Raw genomic sequence first — 23904 nt, 5'->3', positions numbered from 1 at the left:
CATAGTACAGGCATAGGCAAACTCGGCCCTCCAGATGTTTTGGGACTATAACTCCCATCATCCCTGACCACTGGTCCTGTTAACTAGGGATGATAGGAGTTGTAGTCCCAAAACATCTGGAGGGCCAAGTTTGCCTATGCCTGGCATAGTAGCTTCCTTTGCATTACTGTCATTCTCTCTCTCTCTCAATCTCTCTCTCTCAATCTCTCTCTTCTTCGCTCACCCTCTAGATTTTGGAAAAAAACACGTCTCCATTGTTCTACATGTTGGGATTGATCCATGAATTTATTAACCTGGGGATTCTTTGAAAGGGTTCCTTGTCCAGATTCCATTATGCAGGAAATATTCTTGATAAAGCACATACAGGACACTATAGCCTGATGCCCATGATCAGGTGGTGAAGTTTCCCGGGAAGGACTAAGAAAACAACCCCCTTTCCCAAAAGAGTCTTCTCCTTTGCTAACCACACTATGAAGGCTTCAGGGAACAGCTGGCTCCTTTGGCTCTTTGCGTTTAATCTGAGAGGCATCTGCTCCTCCTTTGTCAACGTCAACCGTGGGGCAAAAGTGATGAAGGGCCAGTCCATCTTCCTGCTGCAAGAGGACCTGCAGTTTTCCATTCCCCGAGAGAAGGATGCTTGCAAAGTGGAAGTTGTGATGAACGAGCCGATGACGCAGAGGGTTGGGAAACTAACCCCACAGGTATGTGAAATTCAAATATCATGGCATGGCAATTTGGGGAGCTGGGAGGAGGAGGAGGAGGTGGGATGACTTACTGGGAGTAACTGGACCTTGGAACGGCGGAGTGGCCATTCTCAAACATAGCATTGGCTTCCATTGTGAGTGAAGCTTGTTTGTTAGTTAAAAGCTTTTGAGACATCTTTCTCCCAAACTGAAGCAACTGCATACAGCCCCATCTATATATTGATGGGCAAGGCAGACTTATCTCTGATTTTTCTCCACTGTTGCTGAACAAAACAGCACCTTGCCCTCAAACGCTTCTACCGGTAAATTTGTGCTTGTTTTGGTTTTTTTAAAAAAACTTTTATTAAAAGCCACCAGGAGGGAAGTCATCCACACCGTAAAAGATCCCTGTAACGAGATGAGCGTATGTTTATATAATAATACTCAAACAAACAATGTATTTAATGATTTAAGAGCAAAAATGCTCAAGAAAAAATACTCCAAAACGTTGTAAACTAATCTGAAGGAGAATTGATAACTCAACAAACTTTCCAAGAAAATTTATAACTCAACAAACTTTTCAAATAACTCCAAATGCCAAAAATAACTTCCAAACAACCTTAACGAGTTGCCAGCTAAAAATCTCGTTTCACTGTTATGATCTATCAGTTTCCTCAGAAGGAGAAAGATGGAATTGTGTTTGTATAACTCAAGATAGCTTAGTCGCTATTAAATCTAGAGGGAGGATAAGAAGCTTCAAACAAAAAGAACACTCCCAAATAGTGAGTGGTAATTATCCCAACTCAAAATTAGCTAATTTTGCTTCATCCCAAAGGTTAAAAACCTCAACTCAAGTTTGAAAACAAGCTCCATAGCTTGTAAAACATATCGACATATCAACAAGGGGCTATGTAAGCTCCCACGATCTTATTATTACGAAGCTATTGCAAAGGGAAGTCAGCTGTTCATGTACATTTTAGATAAGACCCCCAGGGCAAAGCCCAGCACTGTACAGCTCTTGACCACAAGCAAGAGTTGCTTTGAATCGCTCCCCATGTAGTAATGGCGTGACTAAAATGTGAATGCACAGCATACCATGGGACTTGTTCAGTTCCCAAGAATTACCATCAACAGATGGTAAACATACAAAGGGGGTTTTGATGCTTTCTTTCCACATCAGACATATTTCCCATATCACCTTTCTTCTACTTTTCTCCCATCTGGGTTTACTTATGGGAACCTGTGTGGAGAAAGCAACGTTTTCTCGATCTGGTTACTAATACGAAATAGAATGGGATGCTTTGAGAGCAGTGTGGCTGGCACTGAAAGCAGTGGTCATGTGTGTTTTCTTCCTCCGCCCTGGTATGGGAAACAAAAACGTGTCAGGTGCACAAAATTATACTCTGCACCTCCTGCTGCTGGGTGGGGAAATGTATGATTTGAGGAATATGTGCACACCAAACAGTTAAAGTAAACAGCTTCCCCCAAAGAATCCTAGGAACTGTAGTTCACACACAGGGCCTGCGCGTCCATTAAGGTGAACTAGGCAGTTGCCTAGGGTGCCAAAATGGAGGGGGCGCTGGCCAGGCTTGGGCGGGGGGGCTAGCAGCAGCTTCTCCGCTGTAGCGGAGAGGTGCTGCTTGCCCCTACACCACCCCCGGCTCCCTCTAAAGCAGGCTTTGGCAGGGGGCGGGGGGCGGGATGGGCGAGCAGCAGCTTCTCCGCTACAGCAGAGAAGGTGCTGCTTGCCTCTCCACCCCCCACCTCCCGCTAAAGCAGGCTTTGGTGGGGGGTGGGGGGCACCAGAAGGTGGTCTCGCCTAGGGTGCAAAAAATCCAAGCACCGGCCCTGTTCACACACAGAGAGAGAGCCCGAGGTTCAGCACCTTCAACAAACTACAGTTCCCAGGATTCTTTGGGAAAAGGCATGTAGTTTAAACGTATGGTGTGTATGCAGCCTAGGTGGTCATGCAAATCCCATATGCCTAGTTTGTCTTTGGAATACTAGTGGCTAGGCGGAGTCCATGAAGGTGGGTGCTGCTGCCGGAATGCCTTGTTCAAGAGCTTCCTGGGGGCTTGTGCGGGAACCTGATCCAGAGCTAGATGGACCTTTGTTCTGACTCCTCTGGGTTCTTTTTTATATTCTTCTGGCTATAGCAATAAGAAGTTTCACTCTTATGTAGTAAGCAGCCCATAAAAATGTGGCCGATTATTAACGAGAACGTTGTTCTGGTCACTTTGCTTCAATGAATACTGCTCGTGCACCAACCAGTTGCACCCTTTTTCAGAGATGCACCAAGTTCACACCTTATGTGGACTAATACATGTTCATCATCTGCCTCTGTGGCGATCACACAGGGTCCCCGGATGTTTCACCATCTATTGATCCCTGTACCACCACTCTATCTCTCGCTGCCACCAACCAGGCCCTACCTGGTACAATACCAAGTCCAGTCAGGGTTAAATTGAAACATAAAACTTCTGATTATTTATTGTAGTTTAACAAGCGTGTGGTTTCATAAACGTTCTCAGTTAATTACAATCATGAGGTGCCTATCCAGACCTGTAACTTCCTCTCCCTGCTCTCATTCCCTAAATCACCTTTCTGCTTTACTTATGTTCCTTGCTCCTAACTGTTCCTGACTCAGCTTATTCTGCTACACTAACTCGTCCTGTCTGTCGACTCTTTCCCAACTCACTCCCACTCCAACCAACCACCCGAACCGCCAACGAACTCAAACTCCCAACTGACAACTGAACTCTCAACTCCCTCAACTAACTCTTTCGCCCCTCCCAGAGCTGGTTTTATAGTCCCTCTGACTCCACCCCCTCTGGGTTCTGATTGGGTAACCTGTTTAACCATTTCATCTCCAGCACTTTTACATGTTACCGTCACAGCCTCATCAAATTATTGGATGAATATATCTTAGAGGAAGCCGAATAGCTCTTACTTGTTGCTCTCTACACAAAGGAAGTCCTTCTAGTTACCTAGCACACAGGTGCAGCCCCCTACAACAGCTTTGATGGCCAAATTTGATTTGGCATCGGCCGGCTCTCTAGGAGTGCATAGGCTTGCCATATTTCAAAAAGTATAATTCCAGCCCCACACACTCCATCCGGCTGCTCTCATGACGTTGCAGGAGGGGGACCCTCAAAGGCACTGGCTGCCTTTGGACAGGAAGGTGACTGGCAGCAACAGAAACATCTCTGCTTAAAATTCAAAAAATCCCCCCCCCGGATGCCATTTTAGGCATCCAATTTCCATACATATCCAGAATTTCCCAGATGTATGGCAAACCTGGGAGTGCATGCCAATGGTGGGTGTGGCCAAAAGTGGACATGGCAACCCACATATAATTAAAAGAAATTAATTTCTGCAAACTAACCCTAAGAGGTTTGTTACCAAACAGCAAACTAGGTGAAAACTTTGTTTGTCCCATTGTGGAGAAAAGGATGCTGGACTAAGTAGATCTCTCTCGCGCGCGCGCTCTCTCTCTCTCTTCTCCAGTAGGACTTGTATTCTTCACTTGTTAAGATGAAGCATTGTGTGGGGATGTTTTACTATGAATAAAGCTGCCATGATTAAGAAACAAATAGGACACTAGAAATTAGCAAGGGACAATGACATACAGTATATCTATAACCTCTGCTATCCTTCTAGTTTAGACATAGGGTTGTGGGGTTGGTTTGTTTGTTTTTTGCATATCCCTATGCCTCATAGCAGGATGTGGGTGGCTCTGTGGTTTAGGGCTTGCCGATCAGAAGGTTGGCAGATCAAATCCCAGCGACAGGGTGAGCTCCCATTGCTCGGTCCCAGCTCCTTCCCACCTAGCAGTTCAAAAGCACATCAAAGTGCAAGTAGATAAATAGGTACCGCTCTGGCAGGAAGGTAAACAGTGTTTCTGTGCGCTGCTCTGGTTTGCCAGAAGTGGCTTATTCATGCTGGCCACATGACCCAGAAGCTGTCTGCGGATAAACGCCGGCTCCCTCGGCCAGTAAAGCGAGATGAGCGCTGCAACCCCAGAGTCGTCCGCAACTGGACTTAACAGTCAGGGGTCTCTTTACCTTTACCTATGCACAATAGCAATATGCAATTAACATCAGGTAATAATGCTGATCGCCATGCCTTCGGTTCATTTTGAGCTGATGCTAATAGCATAGAAGCAGAAAATGCTCTGGTCAGTTGGCGACTCTTAACTGCCAGCCCTCCCCCCAATGGCAGAACTTGCCCTTGCTTTTGCTAAAGAGATTGTGCTTTTAACCAGCAAACACTGCATTATGCAAGAACCTGTCCTATTATTTCCTTTGCTGTCGTTAAAGTGAGTAATGTGCTAGGAATGTGTGACAATTTAATTACAAATTGTAATTGAAAAGTAGTTGAAGTGGAAATAAAAGCAAAGCCAGACAGTAATTAGGAAAAGATTTAGCTCTCCTTTGTTTTACTTGTTAAATTTATAGACAATTATGGCTGCCTGTTCATATGAAAGAAAAACATATTAGGAAGCATAAAACAGCTGTTTCCTTTTAACAAAGCAGATTGTGTCTATTTTATAATCATTGTCTGTCTACGGCAAGAGTCATGTTGAGGAAAAAAGCTTTCATTATTTATCTCCCTCGTTATCAATTAAGTGGAGGAACTAACGATGTCTTCTGGAAAAACACAATTTATGACTGTTATGGCCATAGTTCTCTGATGGATAGCATTGCCTATACCAAGTTGCAGCTCTCCTCTTCCATTAGAAGGAATCCGAATTCTCAGGGCTAAGAGCATTTGGAGACGTGAGCCTTAAACTGCTTCTCTGGCTTCCTAGCACTCTTTCAGTGAGTGTCTGATGCCATTTCCACATATGGGGCTTAAATTGGCTTTGTTTTAAATCAGTGCTTCAAAGAAATTGACTAAGAGGTGCATCTGGTTTCTCTCCTGCATTAGCTGCATTTGTGAGACGAATTTGGCGAGAGGGGCTCAGGTGTGTTTCCTTGTGTCCCATGTGGGGTTGGTGGGAATGCACTGCCCAAGGTCAATGCAGGCGAGAGAGCCAGTGTGGTGTAGTGGTTAAGAGTGGTAGGCTTGACTTGTAATCTGGTGAACCGGGTTCACGTCTCCGCTCCTCCACATGCAGCTGCTGGGTGACCTTGAGCTAGTCACGCTTCTTTGAAGTCTCTCAGCCCCACTCACCTCACAGAGTGTTTGTTGTGGGAGAGGAAGGGAAAGGAGAATATTAGCTGCTTTGAGATTCCTTCGGGTAGTGATAAAGCGGGATATCAAATCCAAACTCTTCTTCTTCTTTTTTATCATTAGGCAAGTTGATGCTGGCCCCGTCAGGTGACAGATATGGGGGAATAATTTAATGGTGACAAATTGTTCAGCTTATTATGTCTTTGCCACCCTGTGTATGTGTGGTGGGGTATTATTATTATTTATCTCAGGTACAAAAATTTCCTTGGACGGTTTTTGGATACGGGAAAAATACAGTGAAAGCAAGGCAAGTGTAATGTGAATGGGTATTCTGGCCAAAGCAGCCTGCCTGTAGTCCAAATCAATTGCAGTGAGTGGGAACTTGCATGAAAATGCTCTGAGAGTCGGTCACCAGCAGCAATGTGTGGTTGGACATCCGATATACAATTTGGGGCTTCATAGTCCCAATTGGCTTGATCTTCCAGACTAAGTTGGTTGAATTTTAGTTCTCGCCAACTTCAACTTAAATCCCATTGAGTTAAATGGGAACTAAATGCAAATAACTGGATCCATGTCACTGTTTATCATGTTGGTGTTGTTTAGTTGTTTATTCGTGTCTGACTCTTCGTGACCCCATGGACAAGAGCACGCCAGGCACGCCTGTCTTCCAATGCCTCCTGCAGTTTGGTCAAACTCATGTTGGTAGCTTCGAGAACACTGTCCAACCATCTCGTCCTCTGTCATCCCCTTCTCCTTGTGGCCCTCCATCTTTCCCAACATCAGGTTCTTTTCCAGGGAGTCTTCTCTTCTCATGAGGTGACCAAAGTATTGGAGCCTCAGCTTCAGGATCTGTCCTTCCTTATTAAACGTCTGTGTATTAGGAAGACTTGGAAGTCCATCTTAAGAATGCTGCAGTGTACAGGATCATGATATGATCACAAAGCACTGATGGCCGCTTTACATAAAATATAAGGGAGACAAGCATATCTTCTGAAGATATGTTTGTTTGTTTGTTGCATTTATATCCCACCTTTTTCTCCCAGGAGTACAAGGTGGTATGCTTGGTTCTCCCCCTCCTCATTTAATTCTCACAACAATCCTGTGACGTAGGTTAGGCTGAGAGGCAGTGACCAGCCCCAGTTTACTCAGTAAGCAAGTGGGGATTTGAACCCTGGTCTCCCAGGTCCTAGTCTGACTCTTTAAAAATTCTCAAGTGGTTGTTGTTGTTGTTCAGTCATTTAGTCATGTCTGACTCTTCATGACCCCATGGACCATAGCACGCCAGGCACTCCTGTCTTCCACTGCCTCCTGCAGTTTGGTCAGACTCATGTTGGTAGCTTTGAGAACACTGTCCAACCAATAAAACCAGATATGCTAAAGACACTACAGTCTCTATTGTCCTTCATTCCAAGGAAACTGAACCCTGGGTAAAGCTCTTGGAACCCCATGAGTCTCTGATTGCTCAAAGATTGTGGTGGCATATAGCTGTATAAATTCCCCACAGTCCCAGTAACATTGTTAAGCTATCAACCCAATTTTATATATATATACCACGGGGTAATTATGTAAATCACTTCTGTATTGCAAAACGCTTTTTCAAGACAAACCAAAATGAGCCAAAGGGAAAACATCTGAAATATGCTCTTTAAACAAAGCCTATTTTTAAACAGGTGTTCGATTGCCATTTTCTTCCCAATGAAGTCAAGTACACTCACAACGGATGCCCAATTCTCAATGAAGACTTAGTCATGCTCAGGTTATACAGGTAAGCAGCACTAGGGTGATGTCTTGGGGGGTGTTTCTTAGGAAAGAACAAGCATGTTTCTACCGTTCACCTAATATTAAAAGGTAATGCTAAGTGAACTATCTCTTATGAGTTTTCTTTTATAATGTGTCACAAAGAAAATAAAAAAACCCAAGGTGCCCATTGTTTGCAAAACCAAATGCATTAAACAAATTAAGTACGTTCATCCTATTCCGTGGCCCATAATTAAAATTATGGATAATGTGCTTAACACCGATTGTGCCTGTTGCTACCATCACAGGAAAGAATTATGGTTCCAGTAATGGGATATCTCAAGATAGTAGGACATGAACCCACCCCAGAGGGTTAGAATCACAACACAAACAGAGCTCAATCAGGCTCTGAGGGTTGTTAAAGGCCTTACTACTCAAAAACAACTAGAGCCTCTCTTAAAAACCTCTCCAGCAGCAGCAGGGCTGGCCATTGTGGTGTTTGTCCACCTCTGTGAGTGCCATTTTGTTGCCACAATTCTGTGGCATTCGTTCGTTTGTCGTTCAGTCGTGTCCGACTCTTCGTGACCCCATGGACCAGAGCACGCCAGGCACGCCTATCCTCCACTGCCTCCCGCAGTTTGGCCAAACTCATGCCAGTCGCTTCGAGAACACTGTCCAACCATCTCATCCTCTGTTGTCCCCTTCTCCTTGTGCCCTCCATCTTTCCCAACATCAGGGTCTTTTCCAGGGAGTCTTCTCTTCTCATGAGGTGGCCAAAGAACTGGAGCCTCAACTTCAGGATCTGCCCTTCCATTGAGCACTCAGGGCTGATTTCTTTAAGGATGGATAAGTTTGATCTTTTTGCAGTCCATGGCACTCTCAAGAGTCTCCTCCTGCACCATAATTCAAAAGCATCAATTCTTCAGCAATCAGTCTTCTTTATGGTCCAGCTCTCACTTCCATACATTATAAATACCTAAATAAGTGATTAAGCCAGTGATGAGAAAAGCACTGAAGAGCTCATTGGCTCATATGGTATTGCTCATACTTTCCAGCTTTCAAGGTTGCACTTCTGCTGTAGGATGTTGCTGAGTAAATGAAATAATAGGTTTGCCTAACCATACACTTGGAACCACTTAGGGACACAGGTACCGGTAGCACTGTGGTCTAAACCACTGAGCCTCTTGGGCTTGCTGATCAGAAGGTCAGCATTTCGAATCCCCAAGATGGAGTGAGCTCCTGTTGCTCGGTCCCAGCTCCTGCCAACCTAGCAGTTCGAAAGCATGTCAAGTGCAAGTAGGTAAATAGGTACCGCTGCGGTGTGAAGGTAAACGGTGTTCCCATGTGCTCTGGTTTCCATCACGGTCTTCTGTTGCGCCAGAAGCGGTTTAATCATGCTGACCACATGACCCAGAAAGATGTTGGTGGACAAACGCCAGCTCCCTTGGCCTGAAAGCAAGATGAGTGCTGCAACCCCATAGTTGCCTTTCACTGGTCTTAACCGTCCAGGGGTCCTTGACCTTTTTCTTTTTTCTTTTTACACTTGGAACCTGAATCTTAAATCAGGCCTGCGGAGCTTAACATTGCATACCCTCCAACATCCTGAGAGTGCAAATTGGGACATGACTGCCCCCCCATCCATGTCCTCCTTCTAACCACCATCCCGCCCCCGACCAACCTTATGCACCACTGCTGCTACCTTGCCCCCACCATTCTGCTGCTGGCTGCCACCTCCGCCTCCCCACATGCACCATCTCGCCACTGGCTGCCCTTACCCATCACCAGCACTGCCGGCTGCCATGCACACACACACACACAGAGAGAGAGAGAGAGAGAGAGAGAGAGAGAGAGAGAGAGAGAGAGAGAGAGAGAGAGAGAGAGAGAGAGATGGAAGTGATGCTGGAGGAATAAGAGAGCTCAGCACCAAAAACACATGCATCTTTTGGATCCACTTGAAGGCAAGTGTGGCACCAGCTTTCACAAGTACGTCAGCAGCTGTGGTGGAGTCAGTGGAGGCCAAGATGGAAGGAGCCATAACACGATATCCAGCATTGACATTAGAAGCTGGGGTGGCTTCTGTCAAACCGGGATGTCCCACTCCAATCGGGGCAGTTGCACTATATGAGGTTGTCCTTTTAAATGTAGCACCTCGGCTGTGGAATGACCTCACAAAAGAGATCTTCATCTTGCTAGTTAACTTTCAGTGAGCAGTCAAAACATGACTTTGGGGGTTTATGAGCTCTGTTGCTGTACAGTTTTAACTGTTGTGATTGATGGCCATTGTTGAGATTTATTTTTTTCATTTATTTTTGGCCAGTTGGTTGTTCTGCTTTTTATTGACTCCCCACTCCCTAGCAATCAAAAGCATCCAAACTTCAAACAGTTGCCCTATGCTTATTGATTTATTTTCATTTGTTTCATTACATTCGTATCCTGCTTTTCTTCCATCGTCCAAGGCTGCATCCATGTGGTTTCTAGACAATCAGCCCCAACCACATACAGAACTGCTTAGCTTTAAAAAGATGGTGACCCTGAGATCACACCCTTACAATTTAAGAAACTGCAGCATTGGCTTAACTGACATTTTAAAATACATGCACACACACACACAACTTCACATTTACCCTTCCATACTTTACTTCTGCCCAATTAAAATATACCAAATGCCGTAGATTCCAAAATGTGCCCAACTCTTCTGCTTCCTAAAATTTGACTGTCTTTTTGTTTGCCCTTTGCAGATTTACAGAAACAGAAACATTTACCGAAATGGTTCCCTTCCTTGTAAAGTTACTTGAACCAGATTGTAATATTATCAAGATGAGCTCGAGTGCCCTGCAGGTACCTGACTTTCATGGCCTGTCCAATGTCATTAACAAGAACATAATTACTTTAGACTACAACAGGAAAATAAACTTGGATTGTACCATAAGCCTGATTTCCGTAGAAACTTTCCTACCAGCCCACGGGCAACTTGTCAGAGGATCAGCAAAAGAAGAACCACCTCGTGGAGATCAGCCTCATAGTTTCCTTTCCACAACCGGTATGTACACTTCGTTTCTCTGCACCTGTGTTTTTTTTTTTTTTTTACATATAATTTTTATTATTTTTATACTAAACTACTACAATAATATTTAAACAAACATTTTCATACATTTTCCGTTTGGCTGTCAAGCCATGACTTCCGTCAATTCCTTCAAATGGCTTTCTAATTTTTAACTTAGCATTATACTTCTTTAATCAACCATTGCTTACATTATCAAAAAAAAAGAAATTTCCCTTACTTTACTATCCTACTTACAATAATAGTTCTACACATTCACTACAAAACTTCTTGAAATCCTATTAACGTATTCAGATGTAAATTGTCTTTCAAATAATTCGTAAATTTTAACCAGTCTTTGATGAATTTCTGGTCCCGCTGCTCTCGGATTCTTCCCGTTAGTTTGTCCATTTCTGCATATTCAGTCAGTTTCACTGTCCATTCCTCTTCTCTGCACCTGTTATATCTTCACAAATATCTTCATTTAGTGACGAGGTTGTACAGGGGCGCCAACTTGCCCCCACATTGGGGGGCACATGACGTGACGCATCATGGAACATCATGGGAGGAGGAGCCACCGGCCATTAAAGCTGAACAGTCACCATGTTTGGCTGTGCCCCAGCTCCTTCCAACGTCCTGACGTCATGCATACAACATTGGCCTCCTCAATCACCTTTGTAAGCTGCTGCCTCTACCCAATAGAATGGTGTGCCTTAACACAATGCCTAAAAATATTAAGAGTGGACGTCAGGCAAGTGTCCTTGGTGGACTTCTCTGGGAGTGCATTCTATGAACAGAGAGATACTCCATCTGATTCACACGGAACATAGAACTGGAGATGGCTATTAAAAGTATTCACAGAACATCTCATAGCCCCCTCATTCCTTCCCATAGGTGTTTCAGTGGTGAACTGTTCCTAGCTTCTGGTGTCTGGTTTGCATCTTCTGTCCATGTTTCTGTTGAGAGAGAAAAAAAATACCACTGTGATTTCCTTTGGGCCATTAGGCCATAGGACAGGTGAAAAGTGTCCATCTGGGAGCTGTGTTTCAGGCCTGAAGACCATACAGAACATTAAAGTGAGCTGTGAAGATTTTCTCCTGATGGGCCTAAGATACCAGCATATGGACCCTCCTTCGCCCAACATTGATTACATTCCCATCAGGCTGGATCTCACAGACAGCAGAAGCAAGACCATCTACAAGGTAAAGGCCTTATAGGAAGGAACTTCAGCATAAACAGATGCAGGCTTAGGTGAAGGCAGCCTTCGCCAACCTGGTGCCCTCCAGATGTTTTGGACTACAAGTCCCATCAGTCTCAGACATGCTGGCTGGGACTGATGGGAATTGCAGTCTGAAACACCTGGACGGCACCACTGGCTTAGGCTGCCGGAAGAGCATTCAGCCATGATCAGATGCTTACTTTGTCACCTGCTAATCTGTTGCTTCTTTCTTGTTCTGCAGTCTGAGCATGCTTGGCTTCCCGTTCACATTGGAGGTGCGTTTCCTAACCAGCCGCCCCAAGCTGCCTTCATGGCTATGCAAATCCTAGAAGCAGACCAGTTCATTCTGAGCCTGTTGTCAACCACCATATTGGATGCCGAAGACGGTGAAACAGCCAAATCCCTGCTCGTCTTCAACATCACCAAACCACCCCAGGAAGGCTACATCACTCATCTGCAAGACCACACGAGGCCCATCTCATCCTTCACGTGGAGCAGCCTTAATGATATGCTTATTGCTTATCAGCCACCAAACAGCAGCCACACAGAGAGGAGAAATTATGAGGTAACCAAAGCGATGCCCTTTCTTTGCATCAGTGAAGTCCACAAGTCCCATTAACATATCACATAAAGTAGGGTACTTGGGGATTTCTTTTTTATATCATTTAATGAAGTCTCTCGCAAGATTTCAAAGCATTTATCAAGATGTTGTTGTTGTTCAGTCGTTCAGTCGTGTCCGACTCTTCGTGACCCCATGGACCAGAGCACGCCAGGCACCCCTATCCTCCACTGCCTCCCGCAGTTTGGCCAAACTCATGCCAGTCGCTTCGAGAACACTGTCCAACCATCTCGTCCTCTGTCGTCCCCTTCTCCTTGTGCCCTCCATCTGTCCCAACATCAGGGTCTTTTCCAGGGAGTCTTCTCTTCTCATGAGGTGCCCAAAGTATTGGAGCCTCAACTTCAGGATCTGCCCTTCCAGTGAGCACTCAGGGCTGATTTCTTTAAGGATGGATATGTTTGATCAAACATTTATCAAGATAGACATTTTTTTAAAAACATTCAAAGTTTCTTGGTGACTTCCCACCCCTACTGTCCTGATGTTTGTTTTTCATTCCTTTTTATTAGCTGTTTTATAATACACTTATTTTTTATTATCTAAACCTCACTACCATCAAATATTTTAGTAATCCACTGCTTATACCAGGCATAGGCAAACTCAGCCCTCCAGATGTTTTGCGACTACCCTTCCCATCATCCCTGACCACTGGTCCTGTTAGCTAGGAATGATGGGAGTTGTAGTGCCAAAACATCTGGAGGTCCGAGTTTGCCTATGCACGGCTTTTACAGTCAAACCTTGGTTCCCAAACACCTCTGTTTTGGCATGTTTCAGCTGCCGAATGCCGAAAACCTGGCAGTATAAATGCTCTGCTTTTTGAATGTTTTTGGAAGGCAAACATCAGGTGTGGCTTCCGTTTAAGTGCAGGAAGCTCTTGCAGCCAATTGGAAGCTGTGCCTTGCAGCCTTTTTGGAAGCTGAAAGGGCTTCTGGAACGGATTGCGTTTGACAACCAAGGTTTGACTGTATATCAAATCCTGCCTGCAACTTCATATATTGGTGATTATTTGATAGATTAGTGGTCTCTATTACTCCTTAAAACTTTTTCATTATGTCCTCTTTATGTCCTTATGTTCCATCAGTTTCACAAGCCATTCCTCCTTTGTTGGCAATCCTTTCTCTTTCCACTTCTGTTGTCGCATAGGGTACTTGGGAATTTAATTGCTGAGTAGGTAAAGGTAAAGGTAAAGGACCCCTGGACAATTAAGTCGACTCAAAGGCGACTATGGGGTTGCGGCCCTCATCTCGCTTTCAGGCCAAGGGAGCCGATATTTTTCCATAGACAGCTTTCTGTGTCATGTGGCCAGCATGACTAAACTACTTCTGGTGCAACGGAACACCATGACGGAAACCAGAGCACACGGAAACACTGTTTACCTTCCCGCCGCAGTGGTACCTATTTATCTACTTGCACTGGTGTGCTTTTGAACTGCTAGGCTGGCAGGAGCTGGGAAAGAGCAACGGGAGCTCACCCCCTTCGTGTGGCACAATGACTGGAGTGTTGGACTATGACCTGGGAGAACGGGGTCCGAATCCCCTCTCGGCTGCGTAGGTCACTGAGTAACCTTTGGCCAGTTGCCATCTCTTAGCCTAACCTACCTCGCAGCAGGAAGAGGACCATGCTGAGTATCATTGCCCAGAAACAGATAAGTGACTTCCAGTCATGGTGGTGGCAGTTAGGTAATTTTGGACACTGGACTTCCCGGTAATAGCCTTGTTAGATGGGTGGCGCTGTGGTCTAAACCACTGAGCCTAGGGCTTGCCGATCAGGAGGTTGGCGGTTCGAATCCCTGCGACGGGGTGAGCTCCCGTTGCTCGGTCCCTGCTCCTGCCAACCTAGCAGTTCGAAAGCACGTCAAAGTGCAAGTAGATAAATAGGTACCGCTCTGGCGGGAAGGTAAACGGCGTTTCTGTGCGCTGCTCTGGTTCGCCAGAAATGGCTTAGTCATGCTGGCCACATGACCCGGAAGCTGTACGCCGGCTCCCTCGGCCAGTAAAGCGAGATGAGCGCCGCAACCCCAGAGTTGTCCGCGGCTGGACCTAACGGTCAGGGGTCCCTTTACAATGTGTGTTACTTCATCTCAGACTGCAATGTGTGTTACTTCATCTCAGAACATGGGGCTCCTGTTCAGTGGGACTCTGGACTTTTGACCCATTCTCTGGTTACATCACAGCACATTCCAACAGAGTCATTTCACACATTGTATTACAGGTCATCAAATGTTAAGTTGTCAAATCATGAGGAATCTGGCGACCTGCATGCACATGTGAACTAACACTCTCAGTGTGTCACTAAAGTTTGTTTAACTGCCTCGGTTAATTTGTCAGAAACATGAAGGCTATTTGCTACTTAATAAACAGGAAACCCACATTCCTTATCAATTCCCAAGTTACTAAAAATTTGGATCACAGCACTTGAAAGTTATATAGTTTCTTTATGATCATCATGGTTGTTATTACCAGTGTTTTTCATCCAGTGCTGTCCTTTAATCCTTTCAGGGAATCTGTCATGTTCTGTTGTGCATGCTGTGTGAGGAACGGTTGATGTTGAGAGGCAATAAGATGGGAGAACTTATACATTTCAATAACATTAGAAGTATTTGAGATGCATAAATGCTTATGAGAGCTTAAACAGAAAAGATAAAAGACACCTATGCCTGGATCCTGTCATCTCTTTAAATTTTAGCAAATAGCAATGGCAGTGAGTATGGTTGGAACCAAGACATCGGTGCCCTTTCCTTAGTGAAAATGTGTCCCATAAGCTGCTGTTTAGCTTATCTTTATCTATTACCTTAATTTTTTCTGGTTTGGTTTTTTTTTTCTTTCAAAAAATGGTAAAAGGGGGGGTGATTTCTATTCTTTTAAAGAATCCTCAGCGTTTTCATTTCAGTTGCATAAATGCAATGGAAGTATAATTAGTGCTCCCTCTTGTGGAAGTTAAAATGAATGTCTCACGTGTGAAACATTTTTTAAAGAATTAAATTGTACAAACTGACTACAGGGAACAACTTTTTTTTTTAAGGGGGATATGGGAGATTATGGAGGAAAACACACAGTCTTTTAAACATTCTGGTTCCATTTAGCACTCTAAACCTATCTGTGGTTGCTTTCCTATGTTATTGTGAGGTCAAAATCTTTCGAGATTTCTCTAGTTCAGGGGTTGGTAAACAATTAGCCCTCCAGATGTTGTTAGACACCAAATCCCATTAACCCCAGACAGCATTCCCAATGGTCAGGGATGACGGTAGCGACAGCCCAACAACATTTGTAGGGCCACAGATTCTCCACTCTGCAGTAGTCTCTTTCTTGACAGCTGCTGTTTCCATCTTCCCAGGCAATCTTTAGAAAATGCCGTTTCCATTTTTGTGTAACAGGTGGAGTTTGAAGTTCACGATTTGTACTTTGAAAGAAGTTCACCAATTACTATCCATATCTCCGTTAGAACGGCACACACAAATGCTCCTCGGGTCTCATGGAATACTGGTGAGAATTCATATTATGCTTGGTAGTTTTCTTAAAAAGACAGGATGCGTCTGCAGAGGTCAAATGCAACAAACCAATATTCTTTCTGTAGGTTCTTTAGCCTTCTTAAATGAGAAGCTGTGGGAGAATATGCTATTTTGTGAAAAAGGTAGCTGCAGAAATTGTCCCTGAATTTGATTCTGTCATAGACTCGTTGACTCGTAGAATTGTAGAGTTGGAAGGGACCCTGAGGATCATCTAGTCCAACCCCCTGCAATGCAGGAACATGCAGCTGTCCCATACGGGGATCAAACCTGCAACCTTGGGGTCATTAGCACCACACTCTAATAAACTGAGCTAACCAGGCTCAGTGTGACACTAGTTTTGTGCTGCCTTCTAGGAAGACCCAGGTGAGGTTCATGATGTCAACTCATATCTGCATCATGTGTCCCTTGTTGAATCAAATGAACATGTGATCTGAAAGCCATTTCACACCTAATAATAATAATAATAATACCCTATCAATCTCACTGGGTTGCTCCAGCCACTCTAGGTGGCTTCCAACATTAAACATTAAAAGCTTCCCTATACCATCTGCCTTCAGATGGTTCGGGGGTCAGATAACTCCATACCGTCCAACATTTCTCTGGTGAAAATAGGGACGTCCTGAGGAAAAGTGGGACATTTCGGGATCAAATCAGAAACCAGGATGGCTTCTGTAAATCTGGGACTTTCCCTGGAAAATAGGGACAATTGAAAGGTCTGCCATTGTCTCCAGTGAAGTTTCTTGAAGGGGTCAGTGCTAAATGAGGCTTCAAGGAGTTACCTCCAGAGCTCTATATGGATGAAATTAAATCCTTTCTATAACGGACGCCAACTACTTGCATGGGAGCTTTGCATAAACCATATGGTTGTTTGAATGTGGTTTACTCAAAGGTCCCATGCAAGTGGTTGGCGTCTGTTATAGAAAGGAATTAACCATTAGTGCTGGGTTGCACTTATTGTTCTTACAATAAGTGTGGAGAGCCAGTCTGGTGTAGTGGTTCAGAGCGGTAGTCTTGTAATCTGGTGAACCCGGTTCACGTCTCCACTCCTCCACACGCAGCTGCTGGGTGACCTTGGGCTGGTCACACTTCTCTGAAGTCTCTTAGCCTCACTCACCTCACAGAGTGTTTGTTGTTGGGAAGGAAGGGAAAGGAGAATGTGAGCCCCTTTGAGACTCCTTCGGGTAGTGATAAAGTGGGATATCAAATCCAAACTCTTCTTGTTCTTCTCTTACTGTTCTGAATAAATTACAGGTTCAGGGTTTCTGTTCTAGGTCTTGATCTCCTGGAAGGACAGTCTCGCCCTATAACTTGGGAGCAGTTTCAGATTGTAGACAATGATGACATCAATGGCGTTCGCATAGTCACTGTTGATGGTCTACAGCATGGACAGCTCACTCTAAGAGGTATTGTGTCCTCCCTGATGTCTGTATACAGATGTTAATATTTGGTCAGTGCAGTTCATGCAACAATTCACCTTTTCAGCTGCCATGACAATGAGGACTTGAGGAGGAAGCCACTACTGGGCTCATGACAAGACTGGGGTTGCCATATTTTTCAAACAGTGAAAATTCAGACAGAAAAGTTGTTGAGCTTTTTCTGGACATTTGACCGATCTCTGCCTGGACACCCGATTTCTGGCAACTACTGTATTCTGGATATGTCCAGGAAATTCCAGATGTACCGCAACCCTAGACAAGACAGCAATTGTGAGAACTATACAGCACCCTGGTGAGGCATGGTTTCTGACAAATGCCTTTGTATGACTTCTGCACAGCTGTAAGTCTAGTACTGGCCCCACATGGACTTAATAAAGACACATCCATGTATTTCTTAAACCTTTGGACCCTAAATATTAGGGGAAGAACTATAGCTTGGTGGTAGAGCACATATTTTTGCATGCGGAAGGTTCCAAGCGCAGTCTCTGGTATCTCAATTTTAAAGAATTAGCTAGCCAGAGATAGGAAAGACTCCGGGTTGTATCCAACTAAGTACTACTCAGAATAGACCCATTGAAATTAATAGTCCTAAATTAATTGTGCACATTAAGTTCAATGGGTCCACTCTAAGTATGACTGTTGACTAACATTGGACACAACCCTCTGCTTGATACCAGGAATAGAGGAGAAATGTGTTTGGTCTGTTTATGAATTTTCCAATGCAGTTTTTTAAAAAAAAACATAAAACAAAAGGGGGGATGCATTCAAAAGTGTAAAAAACAACCATGTATTTTAGGGAACAAATATCTAATTTAAATGCACATTTTTCATGTACCTTTAAAAAAAAAGCCCACCAAAAAAGGAATAGACTGTCAAATTGCACCCCATGTTATTTGTATTAAAAATTGTGGGAAATTGTTTGGTGCGTTTTAATTGCCACCTGTTGCAAAATTATTATTCTGCAATTTTAACTTTGAGTAATTCATTAACTCTTCCAAATAATGTGCTCTTGTGACGTGTCAGTGTGGAAGCCTATATGTTGTTGCATTCATAGGGAGTTTGGATTCTGTTGCAATATGTTCTCGTTTGCTTCACTAACCTCCCAGAGAAAAACAATGTTGTGTCTGTCACTCAGTGAACCAGCATTGATCCAATAAGCCAGTTCTGATGTTTGTAGTGAAGGAATCATATTTATTTAATAGTGGTTGTTCTTTGCCCTGGCTAGTCTGGAAGCATCTGTTCTATGTAACAAGATTGTTTTCTGCAATTCATGAGGAGGGATGATCACCAATGGTGGACCCAGTGAGTGAATTTGTCCAGGGCTGAAATCCTTTATGATTTCCTGCTCTTGGCCCTCCAAGTTCTACCTCTTATAAACTTAATCATTTCTGTTCATAAGCTTCACGCCTTCTAAAGTAGTATTACCTTTTTTAAAAGTACATACCCATTATGAATCATGTTCCTGCTGTTGCCTGACAGGAGGAAAGGGATTCATGTTCACCGTCTCAGACCTTAAGGATGGTCTTGTCCGTTACCATCACGATGACAGTGATTCCACAAAGGACTATATTGTCTTCAGGATCTTTGATAACCGACACAGCAGTCGCCACAAATTTCCAATCAACATTCTACCTAAAGATGACAGCCCCCCATTTCTCATCAGTAATGTTGAAATAGAAGTGTACGAAGGGCAGACAATTCTGATCCAAGGCTCAATGCTGCAAGCCTCCGACATGGACTCCAGCGATGACTACATACTCTTCAATATAACCAAACCATCACAGGCAGGAGAAATCATGAAGATACCTGGACCAGACCTAATTGGTAATATGCTAGACAAGCTGGAGGGGGGGGGAGAATGTCTTTCTTTCTTTCTGCTTTTGTGTGTGTGTGTGTGTGTGTGTGTGTGCGTGTGCGTGTGTGTGTGTGTGTTATGTCTATGTCTTGCTTTCAGATATATTCCCATATCACTCTTTAACAGTGTGGGGTAGTGGCTAAGAGCAGTAGACTCGTAATCTGGTGAACCGGGTTCGCGTCTCCGCTCCTCCACATGCAGCTGCTGGGTGACCTTGAGCTAGTCACACTTCTTTGAAGTCTCTCAGCCCCACTCATCTCACAGAGTGTTTGTTGTTGGGGAAGAAGGGAAAGGAGAATGTTAGACGCTTTGAGACTCCTTCGGGTAGTGATAAAGTGGGATATCAGATCCAAACTCTTCTTCTTCTTCTTCTTCTTCTTCTTCTTCTTCTTCTTCTTCTTCTTCTTCTTCTTCTTCTTCTTCTTCTTCTCCACCTCTTGTACTTGAGATTTCATCTGTTTTCCAGGCCTTAGTAAACAGGCTGTGAGTTTCGGCTTTGGTTTGCTTATGCAAGGTAAGCCCCACCCTGCACAATCGATCACAAGATGTGGTGCACACACACACCATTTAATGGCAATGCCTATAAATGTGGGGGCACCCTGCATAATGAATTTGTTTAAGATAAGACTCTAGTCCAGGCAGGGCCGTCTTTACCCAGGGGTGCAAGGGACGTGGGACACCCGGGCGCCAAATTCTGGGGCACCAACCGGTCTCTCTCGATCGGTGGCAGTGAAAAGCAATGGAACAAAAGTCCCTGCCCCCTCCGCCTCCACTCTGTTACTCCTTAGCGTCAAATTTTCCTGACGAGTCAGGAAACAAAAGCAGGTTTTTTTTGCAGCATCATTGTTACAGGCGAGCGATCTCCCCCCCCCCCAGAAAAAAGCTCAACAACTTTGAGTCTAAAATATATTTTCTTCTGTGATTCACCAGGTTATCCTGTCACTAAATTTCTTCAGAAAGATCTATTCAATGGGATCATTTACTACCATCACTTAGGAGGAGAAATATTTGAAGATTCCATTGAATTTGTTCTGTGTGACTGTAATGATCCTCCCAATCTTTCAGAAACTCAGGTATGTCATTGGGGGATATATTGCAAGGCCACGAGGGAGAACACAATGACACCCGTGTTTTATGAACGTCGTTTTATTGTTGACTTTTTATGCTCCTCGCTTAATGTTGGCGGCATAGTTTGTTTGTTTTTGCAAATGAAACAAATCAATAAAATATATCTATAATCCTGGACTGCACTCCTAAACATGCTCACAGTGGGATTTACTCCCAAGTAAACATACATAGGAGTGTACTGTAAAGTGTGATAGTCTACTTTTCCTTAAACCAGAAGGATTCAGCCCATTATATTACTAAAGTGCTTCACAAATTTCAAGGCTATGTATCAATGTTCAGGGAAGGAATTGCATTAACAGGCAAACAGAAAATTTGAAATTGCCTTAATATGGTGAATAATTGGACACAATCTGTATAACAGAAAATGGGATTTATTTGTAATATCTGTCTGTCTGTCTGTCTGGGTTTCAACAAATTAAACTTGTCTGTACACATATTTAAAAACAACAGTCACGGGCAGTTCTAGAACCCAAGTTTAAGATCTCATGGAAAAAATACTTTGTAAAGTTTTCAAATAGTGACTTTAACAGAAACATATCGAATCACAGGGCACTTGAGAAATATTTTAATATCTTTTCCTGTCTTGTCATTTCTTCCAGCAGATGCTAGGTGCTTATTGTCTAGCACTGTCTAAATGCCATGTCCTTTTTGCTGCAATATTTCCAATGACCTGGGTGTCCTGACCACGACCACTGTATAATGGTTTTCTAAATCCTTACACTAGGAAGTCAGAGTGCACATAATTCCTGTAGATGATCAACTTCCCAAAGAAATTTCAGGGACGAGCCGCCATCTATCTGTCAAGGAAACTGAGATCGCCCATCTAACAAAGAAACATCTCAGTTATATCGACCGAGAAGCGCAGGAAAGGGAGATCATCTATACTGTAACTTCTCCCCCATTCTTCTCTTCTGTGCATCAGTAAGGCTTGTGTGGATGGTTACTTCTCATAAGAAAAGGGTGCATTTTCAGGATGTTGCATGGCAGAGCTGGTGATTAGTAATTAGCAAAACTGTGATTAGTAATTAGCATTTGTATTTGTGTTCCTTGGATAGGAGAGTTAAGAATGTTTTCAAAGGAATCTCACCAATGCCCATTTCCCCTTCTTGTTCTTTGCCCACATGGTGCCACTCTCAGTCTTGCTAGCTACCACTGTCATTTTCCATCCTTAATTTATGAACAGTTGTAAAACGATTAATGCACACAAACTAATATGGTGAAGCACAGCAGCGGTAAGAAGATAATGAACCAGCAGAAAGCAAAACACCACCACCACCACCACCCAAATTTCAAATCTGCTTTGAGAGAAGATGTGAACGTGAAGTTCTGTAGGGTTGCCATCTAAAAAAAATTATGAAAATTCGGACACAAATGTTGTTGAGCTGTTTTTTGGGCCAAAGTTACTGAGCTATTTCTGGGAAAAAAATTACGCCAAAAAACACTTCTGACATGGATTTCCATAAGCCTGGGTTTTGTACCGGTTTTCGGAAAACCCACCTGGATGCTATTTCCGATGGACAAATCCAAGGAAATCAGGGAAATCCCAAACGTATGGCAGCCCTAGGTTCTGAGAATTGATGTCTCCTATTGGACTGCTCAGATCTTTTTAGAAGCAGGAAGCACAATCCAAACAACTGGATATAGACTGCAAAGCATGAACCCTACAGTCAGATCACCATTCAAGGTTTTGACCGCCTGGCTTCACATAGCACTGACAGATGGATGAAATGACAGGAAATTAAGGTTAAAAGGCAATAAGCTACATGCATACACATCCTAATTGCATTTGATATTTTGCTAGCTTTGATTTCCGAATCCATTGTAAAATTATCTGAAACAGTAGAGATAGGGGGTAGGGTTATAACTTTTTTGCAACCTCATGTTCCAGTAGCTTAGTTAGATGAACTTTTACCTAAAAACAAAGGAATGAACTGTCTCTTCCGAATATTTTTTGGGGGGAAAGGTCACCCCGAAATCAATAAATTAATTTTTGTATATGCAGCTTTATAGTGTATTATGTAACATGCATAGTATGTATTATAATACAGGGGAAATGGAGCTTGCAAATTTTCTAATTCTTGTACAATGTTTCAGACATTGTGCATCACTTCTTATTGCTTAGAATAAATTGAGGTTCTTGTGTGACGTTGTATATTGCCACTGAAACAAATATTAAAAATTAAGTTTAGTTGTTTGCCCACAAAGCTTTCTATAGAGACCAATATTTGGATTCTTCTAAAAAGTTCAAAACTGTTTTAGGAAGTTCCAGACAGCTGTAAAAGTTCAAAACAGTTCCATAAAGTTTGTTGGTTTTTTTAAGTGCTAATACTTATGAGTAGTAATGTTACATATACGGTGATTCTGACTTTGCATTTCTGGGTGACCTTTCTTCACAGCTGAGAAGAATTAGTCCCCTTTTCAGTGTTTCTAAGCAAAAGTTCATCGCTTTATGATACAAGAAATAGTTGTGAAGGAATTTGGGGGGAGGGAAGTAAAAAATCTATAACCCTAACGGGGAGGTGGTGACTGTTTCTGGTGAGGGAAATCAGTTTTGGGGTGTCAATTTGTATCTTCTTTTGCTATTTAAAAAGTTATGTGATTCTGCATATGCGTTCTGCATTACGACAATACCTTTCTGTGCAGCCACATGGACGCTGGGAAATTGTTTATGGTTGACAGCATTCCTAAACTGATTAAGGATCCTGCTACTCCGTCACTGATATCATTCACACAGGTTAGTTGGTCAAGGTTAAATCCTGTCACCCAGTAGCCTCACTTCATACGGTCGTACCTTGGTTGGTCGAACGCCCTGGAACTCGGACGTTTTGGCTCCCAAATGCCACAAACCCAGAAGTGATTGTTCCGGTTTGCGAACGTTCTTTTGGAACACGAACATCCGATAGTGCTTCCGCAGCTTCTGATGGGCTGCAGGAGCTTCCTGTAGCCAATCAGAAGCCGCAATTTGGTTTTCAGACATTTCGGAAGTCGAACGGACTTCCAGAACGGATTCCGTTCGACTTCCAAGGTACGACTGTATATGGGATCTAACTGTTATTATAATTAATTAATTGATTGATTAATTGATTAAATTTGTATACCGCCATATAGCCACAGGTCTCAGGGTGGTTACACTAGATTAGAAAACCAGTGGAGTTTATTTCTATACCCTTTATGTTTACCAGGAGTAGCACACTGTTGCCCTGTAGATGTTGTTACACTACAGTTCCCATCATAGAATAATAGAGTTGGAAGAGACCACAAGGGCCATCCAGTCCAACCCCCTGCCAAGCAGGAAACACCATCAAAGCATTCCTAACAGATGGCTGTCAAGCCTCTACTTAAAGACCTCCAAAGAAGGAGACTCCACCACACTCCTTGGCAGCAAATTCCACTGCCGAACAGCTCTCACTGTCAGGAAGTTTTGGTATTGGCCAAGTGGTTGGGTTTGATGGAAGTTGTAGGTTCTCCACCCCTACTGTATTGCATACAAGGTATACTATGCCATCA

The 23904-nt window shown here is 43.5% G+C and overlaps 1 protein-coding gene across 1 annotated transcript in view; it reads left to right on the top strand.

Moving 5' to 3' along the window:
- The first annotated feature begins 260 nt into the window (after nt 1-260).
- The window catches only part of FREM1 (FRAS1 related extracellular matrix 1), a 72232-nt gene continuing 48588 nt past the window's right edge, over nt 261-23904 (top strand). Inside the window, 11 exon segments of the mRNA XM_033173004.1 lie at nt 261-701; nt 7529-7623; nt 10334-10635; nt 11641-11837; nt 12096-12419; nt 15844-15952; nt 17250-17381; nt 18894-19238; nt 20200-20342; nt 21122-21318; nt 23041-23131. Coding sequence (XP_033028895.1) covers nt 471-701; nt 7529-7623; nt 10334-10635; nt 11641-11837; nt 12096-12419; nt 15844-15952; nt 17250-17381; nt 18894-19238; nt 20200-20342; nt 21122-21318; nt 23041-23131 — 2166 coding nt within the window. The 5' untranslated portion in view covers nt 261-470.

This window comes from Lacerta agilis, chromosome 16 (assembly GCF_009819535.1).
Source record: "Lacerta agilis isolate rLacAgi1 chromosome 16, rLacAgi1.pri, whole genome shotgun sequence".
Taxonomy (NCBI): Eukaryota; Metazoa; Chordata; class Lepidosauria; order Squamata; family Lacertidae; genus Lacerta; species Lacerta agilis.
The sequence above is the reverse complement of the archived record's forward strand: the minus strand, read 5'-3'. Positions and strand labels throughout refer to the sequence as shown.